This window comes from Mastigoproctus giganteus, chromosome 11 (genome assembly GCF_048544385.1).
Source record: "Mastigoproctus giganteus isolate SK-2022 chromosome 11, ASM4854438v1, whole genome shotgun sequence".
Taxonomy (NCBI): Eukaryota; Metazoa; Arthropoda; class Arachnida; order Uropygi; family Thelyphonidae; genus Mastigoproctus; species Mastigoproctus giganteus.
The window spans coordinates 140,845,389-140,871,606 of record NC_143585.1 but is presented as its reverse complement, the minus strand read 5'-3'; the positions used below and the strand labels follow the sequence as shown (position 1 = coordinate 140,871,606).

At 35.3% G+C, this 26,218-nt stretch overlaps 1 protein-coding gene across 1 annotated transcript in view; it reads left to right on the top strand.

Annotated features, from left to right (window-relative positions):
• The window catches only part of LOC150078477 (uncharacterized), a 265,739-nt gene that overhangs the window by 137,661 nt on the left and 101,860 nt on the right, over positions 1-26,218 (top strand). Inside the window, exon 13 of the mRNA XM_090384580.1 lies at positions 9,200-9,281. Coding sequence (XP_090240706.1) covers positions 9,200-9,281 — 82 coding nt within the window. The remainder of the gene's footprint in view (positions 1-9,199; positions 9,282-26,218) is intronic.

Sequence of the window (26,218 nt, the reverse complement as noted above, 5' to 3'; positions counted from 1 at the left end):
CACAGTTTATCAGAAACTTCCTGCACTGCCGCTCATTTCAAGTAGAGTTCAGAACCACTTATCTTCAAAATTCATCCAGGAAGAAGGAGTACCACAAGGGTCAGTGCTAAATGCCACCCTCTTTAGTATAATAATGAATTCGATAACACATGACCTACCACAAACAATATCCACTACCTTGTACGCTGATGACTTCAGTATCACCTGCCATTTGTCTAATATGCGAATGATAGAAAGACAGTTACAATGTGCCATCAACAAAATAGCTAAATGGTGCCAAAACAATGGATTTTGTCTCTCACACCAAAAAACAGTTGAGATACCCTTCTGTAGGAAGCCTAACCTACACCAACATCAGGAACTTAGAAAACCTTTACAGGAAATCAAGTCATGCCAGTGGACCCTAGTGTCCGGTTTCTTGGTGTGATACTCGACCAAAAACTCACTTTCCTTGATCATATAAGAACGCTGCGGATTTAACTGTCTTAAAAAGTTTAACATCTTAAGAGTTCTATCAGGCACAACGTGGGAAGCTGACTGTTACACGCTACTACATCTCTACCATGCATTAATACGATCACGTCTGGACTATGGTTCTGTAGCGTATAGCTCTGCTAGACCGAGCGCTTTATATTGGCTCTTTGTCTTTCACTGGGGGCATACTGTACATCACCGGTTCAGAACCTATATGCTTGAAGTGCATGAAACACCCTTGCAGCTATGCAGACAAATTCTTTTATTTGTTTTCCCATTGAGAGAGAACGGCGTTTCCTCTCCTAAATGGGAAAACCTTTATAGAGCTTACCCATCTATAAACCCACCAGCTGGGATACATCTTCACTCACTACAAGCTGACTGGCAAATTGACCTGAGTAAGATACAGCCTACTGCCTCTCATGCAATCCCACCATGGATGTATCATATACCGCCGTGTGACTTTTCATTCACAGCCTGGGGAAAACAGACCATGTCCCAACAGAACATGCTATAAAATTAAGTTGAAAAAGTTTATATTTTTAGTACATATAAGTATTATTATTTATATTTTTTTATAGTATCGTTATTTATTATGATAAAAAAAGAGAAAACTTTTACTTATTTAGGTGACTAACTATTTTCATTCTAGCCAACTAAATAGATTTTAAAAAGCATTAAGTGCTCAACAAACATAAAGAATTAAATTTTCTGACAACAGGGGTGAGATTAGCTTTGGGGGATTGAGCACACATGTATTTCTGTTTATATAAGAAACTTTGGAGCTTAATAGAGGTGTTTTGCAAGGGGGTTTGGCAAAGGACTGATAAAAGCCACTTAAACAGAGGATAGTGCTTAATAGAGAGCTTCTCAAAATAGGTTTAACTGTATTTGCTCCTGCTCATGTGTTATCACTAAAGACATAATGAACTACAATTCGTGTGGGAAAAATGAGAATGGCATAAATAATCATGATACATAATAATAACCAATAGTTTTTTTTTTTTTTTTTTTGGTAGTTGTTGGCGCATAGGCTTCTGTGGCCATAATGCACCTCCCAAGGTTTTTGCAGTACAGTCAGTCCTCGTATAGCATGATAGTTGTATTCCTAGAAACCCTCGTGCAATGCAAAATCGTGTAATAAAAACAACAGGCCCTATGGGAAAAATAGGGTTAGGTGCCGACCACCCAAGATTGTACACACATTTGTAGCCAAAACATTACCAAACACAATAAATAATCGTAATAAAATACTAACGTATTTTATTAAGATTATTTATTATTATACGTAATAAAATATGTAATACGTAAGCATTTTAATTACTTAAGTATTTTAAGTAATACGTAAGTATTTTATTACAACTATTACGTAATAAAATATTGCTAATGCTTTTGCTTCTATTGTAAGCAAACTTGTTTTTTGTTTGATTTTCTATCCAAACAGATGAGAGCCGTTCCATCTCTTCCAATTCTTTCTGTCTTAATCTAATGGATTTTAATTACACTTTGAGTTGTTCCTGCTATGAAAGTTGTTTTTATTTTCTCTACATTCTTTGTAATTCTCGGTGTTGCCTCATTTAGGTCTGTAGCACGTGCAATATCACATGGTCTTTCATTTTGCTCAAAGCGTTTCATAATTTCATATTTTTTCTCTATCGACAGAGGCGGACTGGCCATTAGCCTTACCGGGGAAACCCCGGTGGGCCGGTGTGATTTTGGCCATAAACCATAGTATGAAGCCACTATAAATTTTCCCGGGTAAGAATTTTTGACCCAGTCCGCTTCTGTTTATCGATATTGCTTTTGTTTTTCTCTGTGAATCTGCAGTGTCTTCACCAGGACGCTTCCTTTTCACACCTTTTAAGTATTTTACTCACTTTTAGGGAATAAAGCACAATTACAAAACGAGGAGGCACGCTTGATACACATAAACAAAGCTGCGCGCGTGTATCAACTGAATAAACAACACCGTAAAGGCAGAGATACACTATTAACACCTCACATTTTACTAAAGCACATTTCTAGGGGTTACTACCATAAAACAATAAAAACAATTTCCAGTTGCCTTTCTGCTAATGGAATCTGTTATAAACTGGTAGTAAACTCGATCTAATTGCATTTGTGATTATACCGATAGCTGGAATTGTGTTGGTTTTTACGTTGTTATGGTGAAATGTGTTTCACCTTCACTGATATAAAAAAACAAATACATTTTCAGAATCTCCTCTTCATTCTACAATTCGTGTTGCGTTCAGTTGGGGTGATTCCGTGTTCGACTGCCATTTCTTGTAAACACAAAGGCGAATCGTGCATAAGCGAATTCGGTTCGTGTTATATAAGATATCGCTCCCCTATTTATAAATCGTGTATGATCGAATTCGTGTAGTGTAAACACGTGTTATACGAGGACTGACTACTTTGATCCAAGCCCAAGGCGGGAATCGAACCCGCGACCTTTGGGTTGCCAGGCAGGCACTTTACCCACCCGGCTAGCCCAGTCGGCTATAATAACCAATAGTGAATGAAGATAAAGCACATTACATACTTTTCATTAAAATTTATGGGAAATTTTTTTTTTTTTTTGTGCCTTTTACAATTTTTATCAGCTGCTAATTTTTTGCACTCTTTGAAATATCTATAGGCAAACTTTCAGAAGTTATTGTATTGATGTTATTGAAGGTTTTTTTTTTTTTTTTTTGATAGTACTCTTGGCAGAACAAACTCCTTTACCACAAATTGCTTAGATATTGTACTACTGTCAAACCAATGTCATCATCAAAATGATATTTTAACATTTATTTAAAAAATGAGACAGTTATATGACAGCTTGTTTCATGGCTTATAAGGGATGTGCATGATTGTGTTATCGCCAACTTATTTTAAACTTTTTTAGGTTAAAGCATTTCTTAAATGAAGCAAAATGGCCAAGCAGTATGTTTGCATATTCATTAAATACAAAGAAAATTCCCCTGACGTAGACCTGTGTGTGGTGAGGGGACCTTCCTGTGATGCTGTGGTCTTTTAGAATAACATCACTGTGATCCAACACCCAAAGCTTAGGTTCCAGGCTAATACTATAGGATCCAGTGTATTTGTCTTGCCCTACAACCCATGGAAATTTGGAAAGAGGAATCCTGGTGTTTGAGAAGTCCAGCTCTAGCACCACTTTGGCCTCTGCTTCTACAAGGTGGGAAATTATGGGATGGCTCACTCATTATCAGTTGGCTAGTGGACTTGTGTGCAAGGTTCAATCATGCTAAACACTATGTCTTTATGTGCGATATCAAGGACAGGATTCAGTATGATTGAAGTGCGGGTATAGCACCTGCATAGCCCTGGCATAAGCCCTGAATCGCTGAGTGCATATATTGTTTGCTTTTTAGCTCCATGGTGAATGGGGAGCCCAGGTACTGAACAAAAATAAAACACCATGAATCCTGATAGTATAAATTCCTCTTCTGGGACCCTGACAAGGTCCCTGTTAGAAAAGAATGTTCTTGAACTAGACAACATTGCTGCAAAGATTCCCAAGAGAGAAGCATCACCAGGGCTTATACCTAGGTTCCTGGTTATTCATTTCAATAACAAGAAACGTATTGGAAAGATGTCATCCTTTTTTATACAGAAAGGCTGAGGTGAGAATGGCAGGTTCTACTAAATGAGTTAAAAAAACTTGGGAGAACTAGTTGGTTTGAAATTGCCTCAAATTGTAGATCAGTGCCACATAAAGGATATTTGTCCTTTTATAAACTTCGGTTGTGTCTTCTGTAATATATGGACATGTCCACTGGAAGAACTTTTATCCTTTCATAAATTTAAGTTTGTCTCTTCTGTAATATCTAGACATGTCTTCTGATGACAGTAATCAAGGAGAATAAGGATGTTTGTAGAATAGATGTGCAAAAATTTTCTTTTGCCAGAAATTGATTAATTACACTGGTATCTGGGGTTTGAGTAAAAGTATGTGGCAGTTATTTATGCATGTTTACTGATTACTAAACCGAAGTCCGTTTGTTTCTATTTCTATCACATAAAGATTTTTCACAATTCATTAACAAAATATTACCCAGGTATTGTATTACCCAGGTATTGTACACAAATGTGTACATAACTATATTTTCTGCAATGGTTTACAAGTTTTATACCCCTATGTTCGTAATCAGTATCAGATATTTGCTTCAAATACAACAGATTGTGCATGTTTCACCCGTAACTACACACACTGCAAGGTAGCCGACCTTGACACAGGAAGGTAGACGGCCCCCCACCCCACTCTTCCAGCCCATCTGTGATTCCCAGAATTTTATTTTCCAAGTAGAGTCTGGGAGACTCCTGTGTGTAGTTAAGGGTTAAACTTGTCTGAGCATGCACTTACTTGTTTGTACAGTCCACTCAACCACAGAGCCTTAAGTTGCACATCCCTTATGCGGTCAAAGTACTCCTGTAAAAACTGTCGTGAGCTCTCATTGTGAGTTAGTTTTCTTTTAGTATGGCAACCAGAAAGTGTATAAACAGTCCCAACCTATTTTATTACATATGTGGTTGCTTTGTTCCTGTAAAGCAGAGGCAAAATATTATTGATTTTGTAAAAAAAAATCGTATTATGCGTACTTTGACATAAAACTAGGTGATCAGGATAAAACGTGGGCACTGCATAAAGTATGCCATACATGTGTCGAACATCTTAGAAAATGGAGTTAAGGAAAAAAGGTGTGCTTGCCATTTGCTATTCCTATGGTGTGGCACGAGCCAGTAAGCCATGCCGAATGTTACTTTTGTGTATGTGACGTTAAAGGTTACAATTCAAAAAATAAAAAGTACATCAAATATCCAGTTCTGCTGTCAGCCATAAGACCTGTTCCACATGGACCTGATCTGCCTGTAAAACCTCCACCAGAAACTTTGGAGTCCACATCTTCTTCCGCTGAAGCAGAAGCTAAAGAGGTTAGTGAAGAGGAATGTTATCAACCAGAAAATATTTTAACGCCACAGCAATTCAAGCAAGTCGAACTGAACGATTTAGTAAGGGACTTAGGTCTTCCAAAGTATGCTGCTGAAATTCTGGGATCCAGACTTCAAGTGAAGAACTTAATTGCTCCAAGTACATCATTTTCCTGGTACAGAAATAGTGAAAGAGAGTTTATACAGTATTTTTCACAAGAAGGTCCTCTCGTATATTGCAGTGATATCGCTGGTTTAATGAGGGCCTTAGGAGCTCCATCATATGTTCCTAGTGAACTATTTATAGGAGACTATTTATAGACTCTTCTAAGACTAGTTTAAAAGGGGTTCTCATGTATAATGGAGATAAATACACATCTGTTCCAGTTGCTCTTTCAGTCTACTTAAAAAAAACTTATGACAATCTAAAGTTGCTTCTGGAGAAAATTAAATATCAAGATCACGAATGGCAACTATGTGGAGACTTGAAAGTGTTATGTATGTTATTGGGGCAACAGGGTGAGTATGCTAAAATGCCATGCTTTATTTGTGAATGGGATAGAAGAGCTAAAGTGCTGGCTGCATTGGACAAAGAAGCAATGGCCTCGGAGGCACAATCTTACAGTGGGGTCAAAAAATATTTTGCACAAAAGTTTGGTGAACCCAGAAAAAATACTTTTACCTCCACTGCATATTAAGTTAGGCATAATGAAGCAATTTGTTAAACCATTGGATAAGGATGGCAGCTGCTTTAAGTACCTTTACAGTAAATTTCCTGGTTTATCTGATGCAAAACTTAAGGAGGGTATCTTCATTGGTCCCCAAATTAAAAAATTGGTTTTAGACAGTCAGTTTGAAACTACTATGACTGTCATTGAAAGGGAAGCCTGGATTGCTTTTAAAAGTGTAATGGAAAACTTTCTAGGAAATCATAAATCACAGGATTATGAGAAAATTGTTCAAAATATGCTCAAAGCTTCGCAATTTAGGTTGCAATATGAGCATCAAAATTCACTTTTTTGCATGCCCATCTTGATCCCCCCCCCCAAAAGCTTGCACAGATGAGCAAAGAACAAGGGGAGAGATTCCATCAGGACAGAAAGGAAATGGAGCAGAGGTACCAGGGAAGGTGGAATACAAGCATGATGGCCGTACTGCTGGTGTTTAAAAAGAGAGAAACCTGGCACTGTACATAAAAGAAAAACGATTAAATGTTCTTTTCAAACAAAGAAATGAAGGTCTGATTAATGAAAGTTTCAGAATTTTCATTAATACTTGTTAATATTTACATATTTTTTGATATATGAAAATGTAATCCTATAAATTTGTCATTACTAAATACAATAAAGTTATATACTTTCATAAAAAACAATACTTTTTTATTTCTTAAATTGTGATGTATCTGGATGTGATAGAAAAAAAATCTAAGTCATATTCGCAATCACAGCAACATATTTCAGCAGTAGGACCTATTGAAATTTAAACCCCAGTGAACAAACTTAAATTTGTAAACTAGTGTTATTGGAACAAACATCCATCTGATGTGGTAGTGGGTAGTTGGAATAAATTTAAGGAAAAATTATTCAAATTATTAGAAAGGATGAAAAGTTGAGATGGTGTTGTTTTTTATTTATGTATTTATTTTTTCTGGCTGATTTATGTATTTATTTCTCCTGCATAAGCTTGCTTTTTTTAATTATTTTCTACTATTAATACTAAATACATGTGCATACATTAAAAATACTATGCTGAGATAATGGAATTATAACATTCCCATTGCATGAGTGGGCATTGGGCTGTACACACACACACACACACACACACACACACACACACTTGATTGCTGTTTCTTCATCCCTCACTGGTAGCACAATGATTGCAATTGCTGTCATACTCAAAATACTGCATAGTATTTTGAGTATGATATGATCACCCAACTTGGATATACACCATATCCAAGTTGGTTGATCTTGTGCGAGAGTGTGCAAAGTTTGCATGGTCCTCTTCCCTACACAATCTGATTTTATACCCAGCAAAACAGGAAAACTGACTATGCAGTATGTATAATTTACAGAACAATGCACTGATGCTTCATAGGTTCAGTTGTTTTGGGGCAAGAGCAAAAACAAAACAGGCAGAACCAGAACTGTCTTTTGAGGTTAAACAAAGAAGTCAGTCAGTCACTGTTGACAGAATATAATACAGTAGACTCGATTTTCCAGGATGGATGGTAAAAAGAAATTCCCGGATAATCCAAAAATACAGTAAGTCTCCGACATATGTAAGAGATACGTTTCAGGACTTCTTGCATAAGTCGAGTTTTACGTAACTCTGGAATGACTAATAAAATATTGCTGCTATATTCCTAATATGCCAAAATTACAAAAACCACAATGTCCTCAGAAGGATGAAGAAAAATAGTTATATATTTTTAATTAGTTCAATTAAAAACTTTATCTGGGCACAGCGGTGAAGTAGCTGGAGTGGCACATAAGAAAAGAAAACATAAAAGGAAAAAAAAAAACGCATGTTATTGTACTGTAAAAACTGATATGTATTTCGTAGCCTTGGTTATTATAGTTGATCTTCATTGGTGCCGACCGCTTCTCGTATTCTCTCTTTCTCCTTTGTTGTGTTCACCGTTGCCACTGACAAATCTGAATTCCCCACGATACTTGTTAATGTTTGGCCATTTTCATACATCGTTATTATTTTAATTTTCTGATCCATCTCAATCGCTTTCCTTTGTTGGTGGATGTACTAGTACCACTGTCACTTATTCTCTTAGTCAGCACCATGATAATGATCAAAATTAAATTTTCTGGAAAGAACTTCACAAGGTTATCACTCCACGCTAGCTCACATTTTACTAAAGTGCATTTCTGGAGGTCACTGCCAAAAAACAATAAAAACAATTTGCAGTTATTGGGATTGTCTGTAGTGTAACTAGTTATAAATGGGTAGTAAACGTGATCTTATTGCATTTGCTATAGTACCGATAGCCGGAATTCTGTGGGCTTTTACGTTATTATGGTGAAATGTGTGTCCCCCTTCACTGAAATCTTCAGTCATATAAGTCCGAATCTACATAAGTTGGAGACTTACTGTATCGAAAAATGTTCAGGAACCTAACGAAAAAAAAACTTACCACGCGCTACTCACGTGTCCAATACGCGAGTAGTGCTCATTTATGTTTTACATCAAAATTTTGAATAATTTCAAGTTTTTGTTGAAAACACAACTCTTGCATTTGCCCATCATTTTTGTGATTTCTAAACAAAAAAAAAAAGTTACAATAAAAAAAAAAAAAATTCCGACATCTCTGACATAAATAATGAAACAAAATTTGTCCTTTTGTGGTGCGACAGTACACAACAATCGACGTGACACACTAAATCAAACTAAACATTTGGTTGTGGTTTTTTTTTTTTTTTTTTTGAGTGGTGGCTGCCGTGAAGACAGCGGGGATTGCTAGATAATAAGTACATTAATCTCCTAATAATGACTTATAATGCCGCTTCTTGTTGCTTATTTACGACTTGCAAAATATCTGTTTATACCTATTCTAGTTATTACTTGAATTTTATGATTTCTGGTTGATTTTTTTTTTTTTTTTTGGAGTCTTTTGGTGTTCCTGTAAATCAAGAGTCTGCTGTATATTTACCAATATTAAACTTCTTGTCTGTTTTCTTTATGAACTAAATACATACTTTGTAACCTTCACTTTAAACTAGAAATATGCCAATAATTGAAACTTAAGCATGGCATTTCTTGTTTCTTTTAGGGGTTTGTGAGTGGGAGTCATTCATGCTTGTCATGGAGCTTGCACCTTTGGGACCTCTTAGTAAATATCTTAGAGTTCACAGGTCAGTTCATACTTCTGTTTGTTTTTCACTGTAACTATAATGATGGAAAATTATGTAAGTTCAAGGTTCACTGAAAACGTTCTACCCGTAAATTTTTTATTATTTGGTTATTATTGCAAGTAGAAAATCAACTACTGCATTTACATTGTTTTTATTACAGATGTTTTTATTTGTATTGAAACTTTACACCCAAAGAGATGGGATTTTTTTTTTTTAGTTTTTCAAATAGCTAAAAGTTACTTGGATCAGGGTCTCTTCTATAATAATTTCCAGATATTATCTGGAACTTGTGGGTTGGTCCCTCACACGCTAGCAAGGCTTTTGTGGATTGCTTGGAGGATTGTTTTCTAAAGCGATTGTTTTAGTTGATGAAGGTGGCCACTGCTGCTGAAAGCTTCTGTGTTAGTAGTTCTAGTGATTTTAAACAACTTTTATCGCTTTTAATTTTATATATTTTATTCTTGTTATACAACATTTATTTTATTTTGTTTTGTTTTAATATTTTAATATACAGTTATATGATCAGTACGTATGTATTTTATCTTATCTTATCTTAATAAAGACGTTTTACAGATTCGAATCAGTGTTATTTAGTAGCATTACAGATGAATTGCAGAGTTCCTGACTTCAAGAGGCCTTGTCAATGAATTAAAATGAGGCCTCCAGACCTATACGTAGTACTCAAGGCATGGCCTGACCATTGCCTTATACAAAGGGATAATTACCTCCTTTTTCTCTGCTAGCAAAATTCCTGAATATCATTGACAAAACCCCATGACCTGCCCTTGCAGCCTGTCTGCATTGCTCAGAAAACTTTATATCTGACTGCACAATTACTATTATTGTTGAAGTTAAACATAAAAAAGGCACCTGGGACATATGGAATCTATCCAGTTATATTGAAGGGGGCAGCACAGGAAGAAAGCAAACCCTTAGCCATAATTATGAGAGCATCCTTAGATTCAGGGAAGGTCACCATGGATTGGATACATGCAAATGTTCTCCAATTCAAAAAAAAGGGTTCGAAGGGTGACACAAATAATTATAGACCTGTTAGTTTAACTTCTGTTCCAGGGAAAATAATGGAGTCACTGGTTAAAGAAGTGATGCCGGATCACCTAGACAAGATTGCAGTTATAGTTTAGACACAGCATGGTGCTATGTGGGGAAGTCTTATCTGACTAATTTTATTGGATACTACGATGTGGTCACAAAGGAACTGGATGTAAAAAATAATTTTAATATCATATACAGTAAGTGCCGGTTATAGTGATCATTGGTTATTAGAATCAGCCGCTCAATAGAATCGAATTTCAACCAATCCAAATCAATAAAATGCACTATACTTTTATCGTTTACTAGAATCACATTTTCAGTTATAAGAATCAATTTTGAATGCCTCTGTGATATTTTTCTAAAGCACATTTCTGGAGGTCACAAACATAAAACAATAAAAACAATTTGCAGTTTCCGGTTTATTGGGCTTTTCTGTTAGTGCAATAAACAGGTAGTAAAATCAATCTTATTCATTTGTGATAATACCTATAGCTGGAATACTGTGTTTTCACATTATTATGGTGAAATGTTTGTTTGTTTGTTATTTGGTTTTTAGGAGAATTAGCAACTAAGGCTATATTGCTCCGGAAATATGCAGTGGTCATTCCCTGACCTTTCCTCATTCTCCGTATTTGGTGGGCACGGGCTCAAACCCCGGTCTAATCAAGAAGCGTGTGCTACACACTGCTGCTCCTGCCCACCTGGCTACGGAGGCACCACATGAAATGTATTTCCCCTTCACTGAAAGCTGCTCTTCATTTCTGTATCTAAACTTCGTCTCACTTGCATGTGTCGTGTTAGTTCCAATTTGTGTGTGCCATGTGCTTTGTTATTAATTGACGCTTATCTTTTTGCTGGGTTTTAAATTTTGTGGTTTCAAAAAATGTCAGTGAACAGAAAAAGAGTGAATTCAAGTGTAAAAGATAAGTTACGAATTATAGAAATGTACAATAAATTAAACTTAGGCAAAATCTCAAAGGGAAGCGGCAGTAAAAAAATTAGGAGTGCCTCAGTCATCTTTATCAAAATTGTTAAAATCACGTCACACGTTAAACACTAATGTGATTAGTGAAACCAGAAAAAGGAAGCGTGAAGGGAAATGCCAAACAGCAGATGAAGCTCTGTTCATTTGGTTCAAACAGGCCAGCCCATTTAATGCACCAATCAGTCGTAGCATTCTTCTTCAAAAAGCTAATGATTTTGCTGAAAAACCACATGAAGAGTTTAAGGCGATTGATGGATGGCTGACAAAGATGGAAGGAGAGGCATGATATTGTTTACAAAAAACTTCACAGAGAAAAACAGCATTCTAATAGTTCTGCAGCTGACACCTGGTTGAAAACCTATTGGCAAACTGTGTTAAGCACTTATAATCCTGAAGATATTTTTAATACAGATGAAACAGGGTTATACTACAGGGCTACCCCAGACCACTGCATGATTTTTTAAAAATTCCTCTGCGTCTGTAGGAAAAAAGATCAAGGGCAGGATTACAGTTCTTTTAACACGCAGCATGACGGAACAATCAAGATGAAGCCGTTAATTATCGGCAAGAGTAAATTGCCTAGATGTTTTAAAGGAATAAAACAGCTGCCTGTTGAATATGCCAATAATACCAATGCTTCTTAATTTGAAGCATTGGTATTATTGACATGATGACAGCTTCTTTATTTGAAGATTATCTTCGTAAATGGGATAAGAAAAACAAAAAAATTGCATTGATTTTGGACAACTGCCCAGCTCATCCAAAGTTGACTTTCAAAAACACTGAATTAGTTTTTCTACCTTCAAATACCACATCACTGATTCAACCTCTTGACCAGGGAATAATAAAAACCTTTAAGACCTTTTATAGTTCGGATATGAGGCGAAGAATCATCCAGTCTATAGATGAAGGTTTGGGAACATCATCCAATATCACAAAGCAGATAACTGTTCTAGATGCACTTCATATGACAATGAATGCCTGGAATGAAGTTTCCGAAACCTGCATTAGCAACTGTTTCAAAAAATGTGGATTAATTATTCATGATGGGCAACTAAATCATGATACTGATCACATTGAAAGCCTGAAGACAATGGTGAACAGGAGTTTAATGATTGGGTGGACATAGATGGCGATCTACAAGTTACTACAGCTTTAACAGATGAAGAAATTGCCCATTCTGTTACTGAATAATTTTGCTGAGGAGGAGGAAAATGAAGATGAACCCGAACAAAAAATTCCAGTTACAAAACAGCAATCTCATGAAACTATAGCCGTCTTGAGGATAACGTTGGAAGAAACTGGTGCAAATGATCTGAATATAGACTGTTATACAATATTGAAAAATCTATAAATATACTTTGTAGTGATAATTTAAAGCATCTAAAATAAGTGACTGTTTTAAATTATAATCATATTACAAAGTGTTATGTGTAATTAATATTTATATTAATTAAGCTATGTACATAAGTATAAATTTATTTTTATTTTGTTTGGAAAGTAAAAATCGGAATATTCTTCCGATTTTTACGTATCTTTTAATTGGTAATAAAGTGCAAATTTGTACTTTATATCTTTATTTGTATAGCCTCTGGATAATATTTGTTGATTTTCACTTATTATAATCGCCATTTATTAGAATCAAAATTCAATTTGCAAACATGATCACTATAACCAGCACTTATTGTACTTGGATTTCAGGAAAGCTTTTGATACTGTTGCATATGGAAGACTGTTGTACAGATTGGAGCAATATGGTATTAAGAGCAAGTTGCAGCAGTGTATAATGGGATGGTTGATAGTGGTAATAAATGGACACTTCTCTACGTGGACTAATGTTATTAGTGGAGTCCCCCATGGTTCATTGCTGGAATTGTTGTTGTTTTGTGTATTTATCAATGATATCAATGAAGTTATATCAGGCTTAATGTCCAAGTTTGCAGATGATACAAAGGTTGGCAGGTTTGTTAAATGACAGTAAAGACAGTATACTACTGCAACAGGATCTAGAAAAGTTAGGTAGATGGGCTGAGAAGTTGCAACTGAAGTTTAACATTGACAAATGCAAAATACTGCATATGGGTAGCAGCAGTGCTTTTTTTGTAAAAAAAAAAATAGGTGCCGGTACTCATTCTTTGCTATCAGGAAAAATTGAAAATTAAAAGGATATGAAAAGTACTCTAAAATTTTTTTTTCCTGATATTGTTACTTTAGTAGTAATGTTTTTGGAAGAACAACATATTTAGTATATTAACACAGTTTATTAAGCATAAATTTATTATTCGAGTATATAAAAGAATAAGTAAAATAAGTAAATAAATCGGTCAACTACTGAGTGCCGGGCACTCAGGATGAAGGGTCCGTAGTCACGAATGGTCGTTAGTGTAGTATCTAAAATAGAGAGCTTTATGGTAACTGAAAAAAAAGTTTCTAGTGCCCCGACTTGGCCTAAAACTGAGGAACTAACGAAAATGTTGTCTATTTGAGTCTTTCCAGTTGTTGTGAATGATAAGCGTGGGAGAAGCGACCCCCGACTTCTTCCTGGAGAAGCGATTAAAGTCTTGGAGAAAAAGCGACTGGCAAGTGAGGGCTATACAAGACTCCACACAGGTGCCTCCCCATCACCGCCGCCTTAACACTGGCTCTCTGTGTACCTCCTTGTCGGGAGACAACTCCAGCTTTGAAAATTGTTAAAAAAATACTTCTCGTCGCAAAATTTATAAATGACCTTTATAGAATTATTAGCTAATTATTTAGCAACCTTTTTGTCACCAAAAGGAGAGTTATTTAGTACAAAGAATCGGAATGCAATAAAAAAATTGTTTTTTTAATTTTAACACAAAAAGTAAATAATAGATTTCAATTGGAATAGTTTTCCCTTCATAAGCATCGAATAACGTACAGCTAATGTGATTTTTAAATTTTTAGCTGCATTAGCGACGGAAATAGAGGGGGAGACACGAAAATTACTCACATTTTCCTGTCTGGCGCCACCATTTTTAATTTTAAAAATATTTCAAACCTACTCGTTGAGCTCTTTCCAACAGTGTATAATAAGCTATAGGTTGTCGACAACATTTTGTCCCTCCACATGTTACCCCCCTCATCTCTCAGACAAATTTTTGTCAACAACGAACAATATGGCATTATTGTTGGCCCACATGATGTACAAACCCATGCAAAATTTCAAGTCAATAAGTTGAGTGGTTCCAGAGATACAATGCTGTTACAGACGGACGGACAGAGAGACATTACATAGTCTCTCTGTCTACAAGTAAAAATAATAAGTAAAAATAAATAACAAGTAAAAATAATTTCATAATAAAGTTTTTGTAGAACGTTCCAAATTTTTATTAAGTTTTCATCCGACACCCTATGCTGACTTCTTTTCTTACTGTTTGTGCCTGCTGATGAATGATGTTTCCAAAGCAGCCACCAATATTTGCTGGATCAAAGCGGGTCAGCGGTGGGCCTCCAATTTTAAGAAGCAGTAGTGAAGAAACTGTTTTTTCATCAACGAAGCTCTGGTTGGGCTGATGATCAGATTCATTTGTGAAAATCCTCGTTCACATTCACTCGATGAAATTGGTATTGTACTCAGAGCGTCTATCAAATGCTTCAATTCTTCCGAAACCATCTTTTCAATTAGGTATTCCCGAAATCGACAAATTGTATCTCTTTCATTTAACTGTATTTTTATAATTGAATTTTCTAACTTTATTTTCCAAATGCCAACAATTCATGTTTAGAAGGATTAATACCTTTGTTGTCCTCGTTTTCCTTCTCTCGTCATCGGTATTATCACTAGTTCTTAAATTTGATATTTTTCTTTTCTTTTCTTTTCTTTTTTTTTTTTTTTTTTTTTGAAACTGTCCAAAATGTCAGTGTCATTCGGATAATCAGGTACTGTGACCATGTAAACAGAGATAGGGAAAATTTATGGAAAAAAGTCGGGGTAAAAGAAAACAACTCTCTCGTAATTCTCGAATGGGGCGCTTACAGTTGATTCACAGTGGTGTCCAACCTACGGCCCACCCGGAAAGTGAACTAAAACAGCATTTTAAATTTTGTTAATTATGAAAAAATTCTCATTAAATGTTTTGTTCAGTAAATGTAATTGTGTATTGTGCTTAATTAAATTTTTGAATATTTTCAATTTTACTTTTACAAGCAGCAAGATATGGAAAATGTAACACACTAAAGATATCTAACTTTGAATTTTTTTTTTAAATATGGCCCCTGTACTAGAAAAGTTTGGCCACCACCGCAGTAGGTGGACCAGAGCCCATTGGGAATACCCCTTGATCTGCTCACTGCTGACCAGCGCAACTTCCCCGTATGTGGGACAGGTGCTCGGATAGGTTTTACCAGGTACCACTAAGTTGTAGAATGGTAATCCCTTTACCTCTCTTAATTCACGCAGCAGCACTAATTGCCTAAATTGCTTGAAGGCCAGAAATGCTAACAGTGCGTACCCAATTAATTCTCTCCTAATCCGTTCGCTATATGAAAACTTTCTTCGCTCAACAGAAACTATTTTAAATGTAACTTCCAAGGGGAATTCAAAATAATTCGCTATAAAAGGACTTTGTTAAACAGAGGTCCGACTGAGTAATTTAGAATTATAAAAATAGTTATAGTTTTATATAGAAAATATCTTAACTGTAGGCAGTGAAAAATGCAAATTTAGGTAAATAATCTTAAATTTATTCGAATAGTAGTTAAATATATGAAAAAAATTTATGGAATATTACAAATTTTGAAGTGCACTGCATCGAAATGTCACACGTCACTGTTAATAAAGGTGCCGGTACGCCGTACCGTTGTGCACCGTCCCAAAAAAAGCACTGGGTAGCACTAACCCAAGAAAAACGTACCAACTGTGTGGTACTACACTCAGGGAGGTGGAGAATGAAAAAGATCTGGGGTAATTGTGCAGTCAGATATGACGTTCTCAGAGCAGTGCAGACGGGCTGCCAGAGCAGATCAGGGAGTTTTGTCAATGATATACAGAAATTTTGCTAGCAGAGACAAGGAGGTGATTATCAATAGCCTTGAGTACTGTATACAGTTCTGGAGGCCTCATTTTAGGAAGGATGTAGAGTTGCTGGAACGAGTACAGAGAAGGGCAACAAGATTGGTGCGAGTAACATAGGGGTGTTCTTACCAAGAGAGGCTTAAGTTTTGGAAGTTACGGCATCTGGAGACTAGGCACCTGCAAGGTGATCTGATTGAGGTGTATAAGGCCTTGAATGGTTTGAGCAGGCTCAGTGCTGATGGGATACTTCTGCTTGCTCAGATTAAGAACCTGAGGGGCTATAGATTCAGTTTAAAGAAAGACAGTTGTAGAATAGATGTGTGGAAGTTTTCCTTTAGCCAGTGGATAGTTGAATGCTGGAACAGACTACCATCTGTTGTTGTGGAAGTTGATAGCTTAAATAAATTTAAGGCTGAGCTAGACAAACATTTGGAGTGACCTGATGGGTGAAATGGGAAGGTTTTTTTTTTTTTTTGGCTGATGCTGTATAAGCTTGCTTTCTTGCATCATATGCCTCAACTAATGCTAATGTATAAACTTATTGTATCTTCTGATGGATCTTGAAATACTTTTTCATGCGCAAAACATGCTATGTAGCAGTAGTAATTGAACCATTGTAACATTGTGCCTTATACATCTCTAGGGAAAATGTTCAAGACTTGTCTCTGAAAAATATTACTACCTGATTAATAGAATGCTTTGTTAGGATAAAGATCAGTCCTCTCTGTAGCACTTTTGCTTCTCTTTGCAGAGCTAGAGGAAATTTTACCTTTTTGCAACTTTCTGCAGTGATTGTGTGCTATACTGTTTGGTGTTGTCAGTTTAGCCACTTTTGACCTACAGAAAATGACATAGAATCTTTTCATGAGAACCTACTGCTAAAAATCCTTTTTCAATAAGGGTCAATCTGCACGTTTCCATTAGTTATATTACCATTTCAGTTCTAAGTTAAGCAATATAATATTGGTGTAAACATGCCATAGACAACTCTTAAACAAAAAACTACGTTAGTAGTGTGAAGGGCATAATTTTATCTGTATCTCATATTGTGCTCTTCGTTCACAGTGAGTTGCCATATATTGCACTACCTCGAATAAGTAATGCTTCACTAATAGAGAAGACTATTGTTACTTATTCTCAGAGCACTGTTTCAATGCTTGTTTGTATATGTGTGGGATAATAACTCTACTATCCACTTGTCCCTATTAGACTTAGAAAAGCAAAAAGTAGAGGGAAAGTTATAGTAGGAGTGGAAGAAGAAAAGAAATGGTGTAGAAGAATGAAAGGGACAGTAACTCCTTCAACTCACACCACTCAAAAACTCATAAATTCCTCGAATAGGCAACGCTTCCCCAGTAGAGAAGACTGTTGCTACCTATTCTCAGAAACTCTGTGAATATCAGGCTCCCCCTGGTGACTGTTTCAAGGCTTGTTTGTATATGTGTGGGATAATAACTCTACTATCCAGTTGTCCCTATTAGACTTAGAAAAGCAAAAACTAGAGGGAAAGATATAGTAGGAGTGGAAGAATGAAAGGGACAGTAACTCCTTCAACTCACACCACTCAAAAACTCATAAATTCCTCAAATAGGCAACACTTCCCCAGTGGAGAAGACTGTTGTTACCTATTCTCGGAATCTCCGTGAATATCAGGCTCCCCCTGGTGACCGTTTCAAAGCTTGTTGGCCTTTCATCAGTGGGTGGGCAGGTACCCTTGTATTGCAGACATGACAATCCAGTTGTGAAGATAATCCCACAATTTGAGAGATGTACGTGATAATATTTAAGTAAAATTAAATGCAACAAGGCATCATATCTTTAAGAGTTTAATAATCTATATAACATTGGTGTAAACACACCATAAACAACTCTTAAAAAAAAACTACATTAGTAGTGTGAAGGCATCATTTTATCTGTATCTCATATTGTGCTCTTCCTTCACAACGAGTTGCCATGTATTACAGTACCTCGAATAAGTAAGTCTTCTCTTTTAGTGAAGCATTACTTATTAAGAAGAGAAGACTAAGTAATAGTCTTCTATTTTAGTGAAGCGTTACTTATTCGAGGTAGTGCAATACATAGCAGCTCGTGAAGGAAGAGCACAATATGAGATACAGATAAAATATCTGTCCATTGTTCAGACCAGTATTCCTATATAGAAGTTTTTTAGTTTTTAGTCCCATATTAATAAGCACACCAAAAAAAAAGCCTTTAGTTTATTTATTTAAACTGAAATCCATCGCACCATATGGAACAATCACAAAGTAACATATCTGAAAGAGTTTCTTTGGCATAATTATTTGTTTCATTCAAAATTTCTTCAAATAAGGAATAGGTAAAACTCAGTTTTGGGAATATTTGAATGAAGCATCATTTACTTTGCTTGGTCTCCAGTTTTCCACACAATCATTGGTTGAAAGGTCATCATCAATTTCTTCATCACTGCTGCAAGATATATAATCAGGATCGAAAATAGCATCGTCTTCACTATTGTACAAAAGTAAATCAAATTCTGAATCAGAAAGGTCTAAGAGTTTTTCAGATTTCTTCATCAGAAATGTCTTTACGAGATGTTGATGCCATGATTAAACACTGTTTCTAGCAGAGAGTAAATACACAGTGAACACTAAAAATGGAGAAAAACTACAGCCACCAGCTGTTAACATTGAATTTAAATATTCAATTATTTCATAAAATTGTTTATATGAGGTATAAATAGAAGGCAGTTCAATAATTACACCAGAAGAGTGATAAAACAAGCTATGTAATTGGCAAACCAGAAAGGTACATCAGACTGGAAGAGAAATTCTAAAATGGTGCATGAGATGCGACATTGGACTGCAAAGGGTTAATATGGGGCATGTTTTGCTGGCAAGGACCCTTGAAACCAACGGACCAATGTTTCACTGGTGAGGTCTACCAGCAGCTCTTAGGAGACCACGTGCACCCTCCCATTCCATTTTTCATTTTTTCCCAGAAAGAAATGGGATCTTCCAAGATAATAATGCACCATATCATCAGGCCCACGCTGTACACAAGTAGTTTGAGGAACACAGTGAAGATATCGCTCATCTCGATTGGCCCCAAATTTGCCCAACCTCAATCCAGTTGAGTACTTGTGGAATGCTTTGGAACAGAAAGTGAGACATATGGATAAGCAACCATTATCTATTCCAACACTGTGGGAAGCCTTGCAGGCAGCATGGTTTCAGATCCCTACAGACATCTTCAGACATCTAGTAGAGTCAACTTCTTGGCAAATAGCGGCTTATTTGTGCATATGGTGGCCCAACACGGCATTAGGCAGGTGATCACCCTTCAGTAACCATTGAGTGTATATGTATAACGTGCCTATTGTCTGTCCATCCACACATATGGCAACTTGGCTCCTAGTAGACAGATTTTCATGAAATATATTTGGGCCTTTTAAAAAGATTTGTCAAGCCACTCAAATTTCATTAAAATCAAACTAATAGAAATCCATCAATTATTTTATTTATTTTATTTTATTTTATATTTTATCATCCTAATATGATAATTCAACTCAAAAGTGGAGAAGTGTGGCCATAAAAAAATTTGCATATGTCAACTGATCATTCTATTTACAATTACAAAATTAAAAAAAATACAAAAAAACCTCACATTATAAAAGATAACAGTTTCATTACATACAATATTACATTACGGTTAACCTTTTGTGCTCCCTTGTCGAGTGGGACTCGACATGACCGAAACATGTGCCCCAGGATTTATGTATCAAATTAAGTTTGATGATAAGTTGCTTACCTATATTGAAGATATATTTGGCTACTTGGAATAAATCTTTATTTCAATATATCATATTTTCTTGGAAATAAAAACATTTTAAATTTACTTTGCGGCAACAAGACATAGCACTGCATCACACACAGAAGTTAATTTAGAGTGGTACGGTAAGCACATGGCGGAAGTAGCATGGTGCAAAAGGTTAAAGAAGAAAAACTAATCTTAGAAAAAACTGGTATTAATTTTCATTACAGTAATATGACTAAAGAGATTATTGAATAATCAGCTGATATGTTTACTTATATACTGTAATGACCCATCGCCAACACAAATTTTAGTTAGAAAATACCCTTGATAGTAAGATGAATAAGTTTGTTATGAAGAAAGAAAAGAAGACATGATGATTGTAGTGAATGCAAAAAAGAAGACAAACATCAAGATGATTATGGTAAAGACGAAAAAGAGGACAAAGGTGGAGGTTCGAGTAAAGAAGGAATAATTATAACTGTTCCCTCTTTGAGCAAGTCTGCTGTGAAGGTGAGGAAGAAAAATTGTCAGTATTTGGACAGTTATTTGGGACATGGATTTACTTGGTGTGGGGCTAAAATAGTCCTAGACCAAAATGCGTTGTTTGTGGTGACATATCGTCCAAAGAAGCAATGGTATCTCTTAAATTAAAGAGACATGTAACTCTAAAACTTAGTCATCTAACTAACAAGTCTAGAATGTATTTTGAGAGACTTTTAAATAAACAAAGTCTGAATTTTACCAAAATAGCCAAAATTTCTAATAAAGCCCAAGAGGCCAGCTGTTTAGTAGCTCAGTTAATTGCTAAATAAAAATATGAAGCCTCACACAGAAGCAGAGACACTTATTCTCTCTGCTTGCAATTCTATAGTAAGGACACTTTTTGGAAGCGAAGCAAAAAATTAAGTTAAAAAATTCCTCTTTCCGATAATACCATTAGCAGATAGATTAGTGATATGTTGGCAGATGTAGATGAAAGTGTGAAGAAAAGCGAAATTTTTGCACTTCAAGTACATGAATCAACTGGTATTGGAGGAAAGGCTCAACTACTCCCATTTATTGGCTTTGTCCGTAATGATAAAATAGTAGATCAGTTTTTCTGCTGTAAAGAACTTGAAGATAGGTCAAGATATCTTCAATACATTAAGTACCTACTTGGAAACTCATGGTTTATGCTGGAAATCTTGTGTGGGAATTTGTAGAGTAGTTTATGCAATGGGTCATTACAGTACATAAGTAAACATATCAGCTGATTATTCAGTAATCTCTTTAGTCCTATTATTGTACAGATGGTGTTCCATCAATGGTTGGCTCAGTGAAAGAGTTTGTATCTTTAGTGAAGAAAGTTAACAGTGATGTCATAACAACACACTGCTTTCTTCATTGTGAAGTTTTGGTTGGGAAAACACTCAGCAATTATCTGAAAAATGTGCTAAACATTGTGAAAACAGTTAACTACAGTCGAACTTGGTTATAACGAGCATGGAAATAATGAGATCATGACTGTAACAAGCAAAAAGCCATAATGTTTTTAATTTATGCGTATTCCCATATACAATTGCTCACTGTTATAATGAGCGTACTACATGGATTTACTGAACAAATTTTGGTAACTATGCAAACATTCTTAATTGCTTGGGTAGTTGAAAAAACTCAATTCTTGGAATAGACAAAAATGAAAAGGGCAACTTAGCTTTATGACCACCTGCATCAAATTAGCGGCTAGTTTATGACCTTGTCCTTCTGGGGATGGGGGCATGGAAATAACGAGCATGGAAATAATGAGATCATGACTGTAACAAGCAAAAAGCCATAATGTTTTTAATTTATGCGTATTCCCATATACAATTGCTCACTGTTATAATGAGCGTACTACATGGATTTACTGAACAAATTTTGGTAACTATGCAAACATTCTTAATTGCTTGGGTAGTTGAAAAAACTCAATTCTTGGAATAGACAAAAATGAAAAGGGCAACTTAGCTTTATGACCACCTGCATCAAATTAGCGGCTAGTTTATGACCTTGTCCTTCTGGGGATGGGGCTATACAATAGTGCATTGGCTTTCTGCTTGTCGCACTACCCTATTTACAAATTGTCTTGTATTCACTGAACCATAAATTTATTTCTAAGAATTTTGGAAACAGGACTTCTAAGAACATTGTATGCATTTTGGGACTTTTCTAAGAATGTTGTATACATTTCGGGACTTCTAAGAATATTTTATGCAGATCACTTGACCATTTTAAAGTAAAATCAGTTAGAAATGAACCCTTCCTTTGGAAACATGTCTTCTAACAAAAGAAAGCTCTGAATTCACGAAAAAGTCAATTATTCGTGAGTTAGAAGTGGTGCAAAAAATGTTGAAGTGTGTAAAAAGTTTTCTTTGTCCTCTTCAAGTGTGTCGACATTGTGGAAGAGTAAAGATGTTTACATATTGGCACTGGAAAAGAACATAACCGAAAAAAAAAAAATTTAGAAAGTGCGTGGTTACAAACGTTGATGAAGCATTGCTTCAATGGTTCACTACACAAAGGAATGCTGGATTTTCAATAGACGGTCTGATCTTGAAGGTTCAAATGGAAAAATTTGCTAAACAATTTGGATGTGGCAATTTTGTATGTAACAACAATTGGCTGGATCAATTTAAAAACTGACATAGCATCGTTTATGCAAAAATTAGTGGAGAATCTTGATCTGCAGATCCAATAATGACAAATGAATGGATTGACCGTGTTTGGGCAGAAATCAGGAAAGGTTTCAATGAGAAAGACATCTATAATGCCAACGAAACAGGAATTTTTTTTATAATTTGACACCTGACAATACATTTAAATTCAAAGGGGGAAAATGTGCTGGTGGAAAAAAATCGAAGGCTCGCTTGACAGTGCTCGCATGTGCAAATATGACAGGAACTGATAAAAAAACTGTTTGTTATCGGAAAATCGTTAAAACCTCGGTGTTTCAAAAACATAAGGAAACTTCCTGTGGATTACACTGTAAACAAGAAAGTTTGGATGACTTCGGATATTTTTCTGCAATACATAAATGATTGGAATAAAGAGCTATTCAAAAAAGAAGAAAAATATTTTATTGTTAGTTGATAACTGTCCTGCACATCCCCGGATTCAAAATTTGTCCAACATTCAGCTGGTGTTTCTGCCTCCCAATGCGACATCAGTTTTACAACCAATGGACATAGGTGTAATCAAGAGTTTGAAAGGATATTATGAAAGATTTCTAGTTCTACATCTGATCAATCAAAGAAAACAGAAATTCAGAACAGAACAGAGTCTATATCGATATTGGATGCTATAAATTTATTGAATGATGTGTGGAACAATGTTACTTCGACAACCATATCGAATTGCTTCAAGAAATTGAAATCAAATTTAAATGAAATTTTAATCATAGATGAAGATGATGGAAACGAAGAAAACAACTTACCATTATGTGAATGGTTGCTACGTAACAAAGTTGTAGGTTTTAATACAGATAACATCGATGAATTTGTACGAGTCGATGATGACTTGTTAACTAGTGGTCTTCCTACAGAGAGTGACATTGTAGATGCTGTGCTCAACAACGACGATGATAAGCTGACGAGTAAAACTGAATCAAAATCAGTGCCAACAATCTCACAAGCTGAAGGTGCAATGGACACATTAGCAGTAGCAGATGAAGGTCGGTTGAGGCCCCGGGCGCAGAAGAAAATATTGGCCCCCTTAAAAAAAAAAGAGAGAGACAGGGAAAATACAAATACATGTTAACCATTTTTTTAAATAAATAAAATATTATGTACTATTAATGTTTTATTTCCAATAAAATTTGAATATAATATATGTATAATATAATTAATAATAGCATAATAATAATAATCACAAAGTTTTGAACATATGTATAAAGTATAATTATAATTAATGGTAGTATACTATAATAGGAGTAACAATCAGAAATTTGAACAAAAAAAATCATAGAATTTTACTTGAAATTAAAATTACAAATGTGAAAATATTTAAATAATTTTTTTTTCTTTATTAATTTTATCTTAATATAATTTCAACAATATACGATATACGCGTATTTGCGTATATCGTAAGTCTGCACTGCAGGAGAACCTTTGTAAGTACAAAGTAGCAAATACGATTCTGTTGCTCCAATGAGCGGTAGCGCAGCGCCTATGCAGCGTAGTATGTGTATAGTATGCAGTGTAATAATGAAAATAAGCGAATATAAACATACAGGTTTTACCGCCGATTGTAAACTTGTACGTAATTAAAATTGCACATATGAAACCAAACTTGGTGTCATTAGAAAAAGGTGTAAAGTTGGGGTTTTCCGGGGCCCTTCAGAAGTCGGGGCCCAGGGCACGCGCCCGCCGTTAAATCCACCTCTGCACATTAGTCAATTTTTTTGAAGGAACTGAGGCAAGTAATGACACTTTTAACGCTTTGGGTGTTTTAAGGGGAAACTTAAGAAATATCAAAGTGAAATCTTTAAAACAAACATCAATTTTAAGATTCCTAAATAAAGACTAATTGAAATTGTGTTTATTATTAAATAGTATTGTTTTTAATTGCAGAGAAATAAATTGTGTTTAGTATTAAGTGTATTGTAGGTGCCTCCATAGCCAGGTGGGAAGGAGCAGCAGTGCGTAGCACACGCTTCTTGATTAGACTGGGGTTCGAGCCTGTCACCACCAAATACGGAGGATGCGGAAAGGTCAAGGGAATGACCACCGCATATTCCCAGAGCAATATGGCCTTAGTTGCTAATGCTCCTAAAAACCAAACAACAAAAACAAGAACAACAAGTGTATTGTAGTTTATACAAGCATATTAATACAAATAATATGTAGGTATAAACTTATATTATTTTTTTATAATATTTCTTTTGTTTTTTGAATCTATATTTTTATCAAGTTATTGAGAATTTAAAAAAAATAGAAGGCAGATTTAACTCATCACTGATATAAAGTGTTCATTGTCTAACGTCCCAGGGGTTTCCCCAACCCCTCTATTACTGATATAGCGAGTAACAGTTATAACAAGTAAATTTTGTTGGTCCCTTGATGCTCATTATAACCAAGTTCGACTGTGTATAAAAAGTAGGCCTCTTAAATCACATCTTTTTGTCAAGCTTTGTGAAGGAGTTGAGGCAAAACATGTTAATCTTCTTCTTCGTATGGAAGAAAGATATCTTTCTAGAGGCAAAGTATTGTCACAAGCACTTGAACTGAAGGATAAGATTCATTCTTTCTTTGCCATTGAAAAGGAAGAAGAATTTTGTATATTACTTGTAGATGATAATTGTTATGCCAAATTGTCATATTTAGTGGATATCTTTTAAACTTTAAACAAGGTTAATTCCAGTATGCAAGGCAAAATTGAAAATATCTTATCTTTAACTTACAGAATCAAGCTCTGAGAGATAAGTTAACCTTGTGGGTCACCATGGTGAAGGGAAGTAACATGGATATGTTTCCACACATTGCTACAACTAAGAGTAAAGAAATAATACCATTGATTTCTGAGTACCTTGTAGCACTGGAAAAAAAACATTGAGCACCATTTTCCAAACTTGCGTGCCGAAGGCTATGACTGGTTGATGAGCCTATTTGTTGCATCATTTTCAAGCCATTCTAAGCTCAGTGTCATAAATCAGGATTAGTTAATTGAAATACATAATGATGGCAGTTTGAAATTAAATAAAAAAGAAGTATCTATCAATGAATTCTAGATAGAGATGAAGAATGAATATCCTCATATTACAAAAAAAGCTGTGGTAATTCTGTTGCAATTTTCTACATCTTACCTATGTGAGTTAGGATTTTCTGTGTTTACCACTATAAAAACTAACAAAAGGGAAAGACTACAAACAATTGAGGAAGAAATGAGAGTATGCCTCTCAGTATTCCCCCTGATATCAAAGAAATCTGCGAATCACACCAGGCACAAATATCTCATTGAAAATTTATGAAAAGTTATGCAAGTGTTTAAATATCTTCCATTGTACGATACCTTTTAATTTTGTAATCTATAATTGATCTTTATTTACTATCTCTC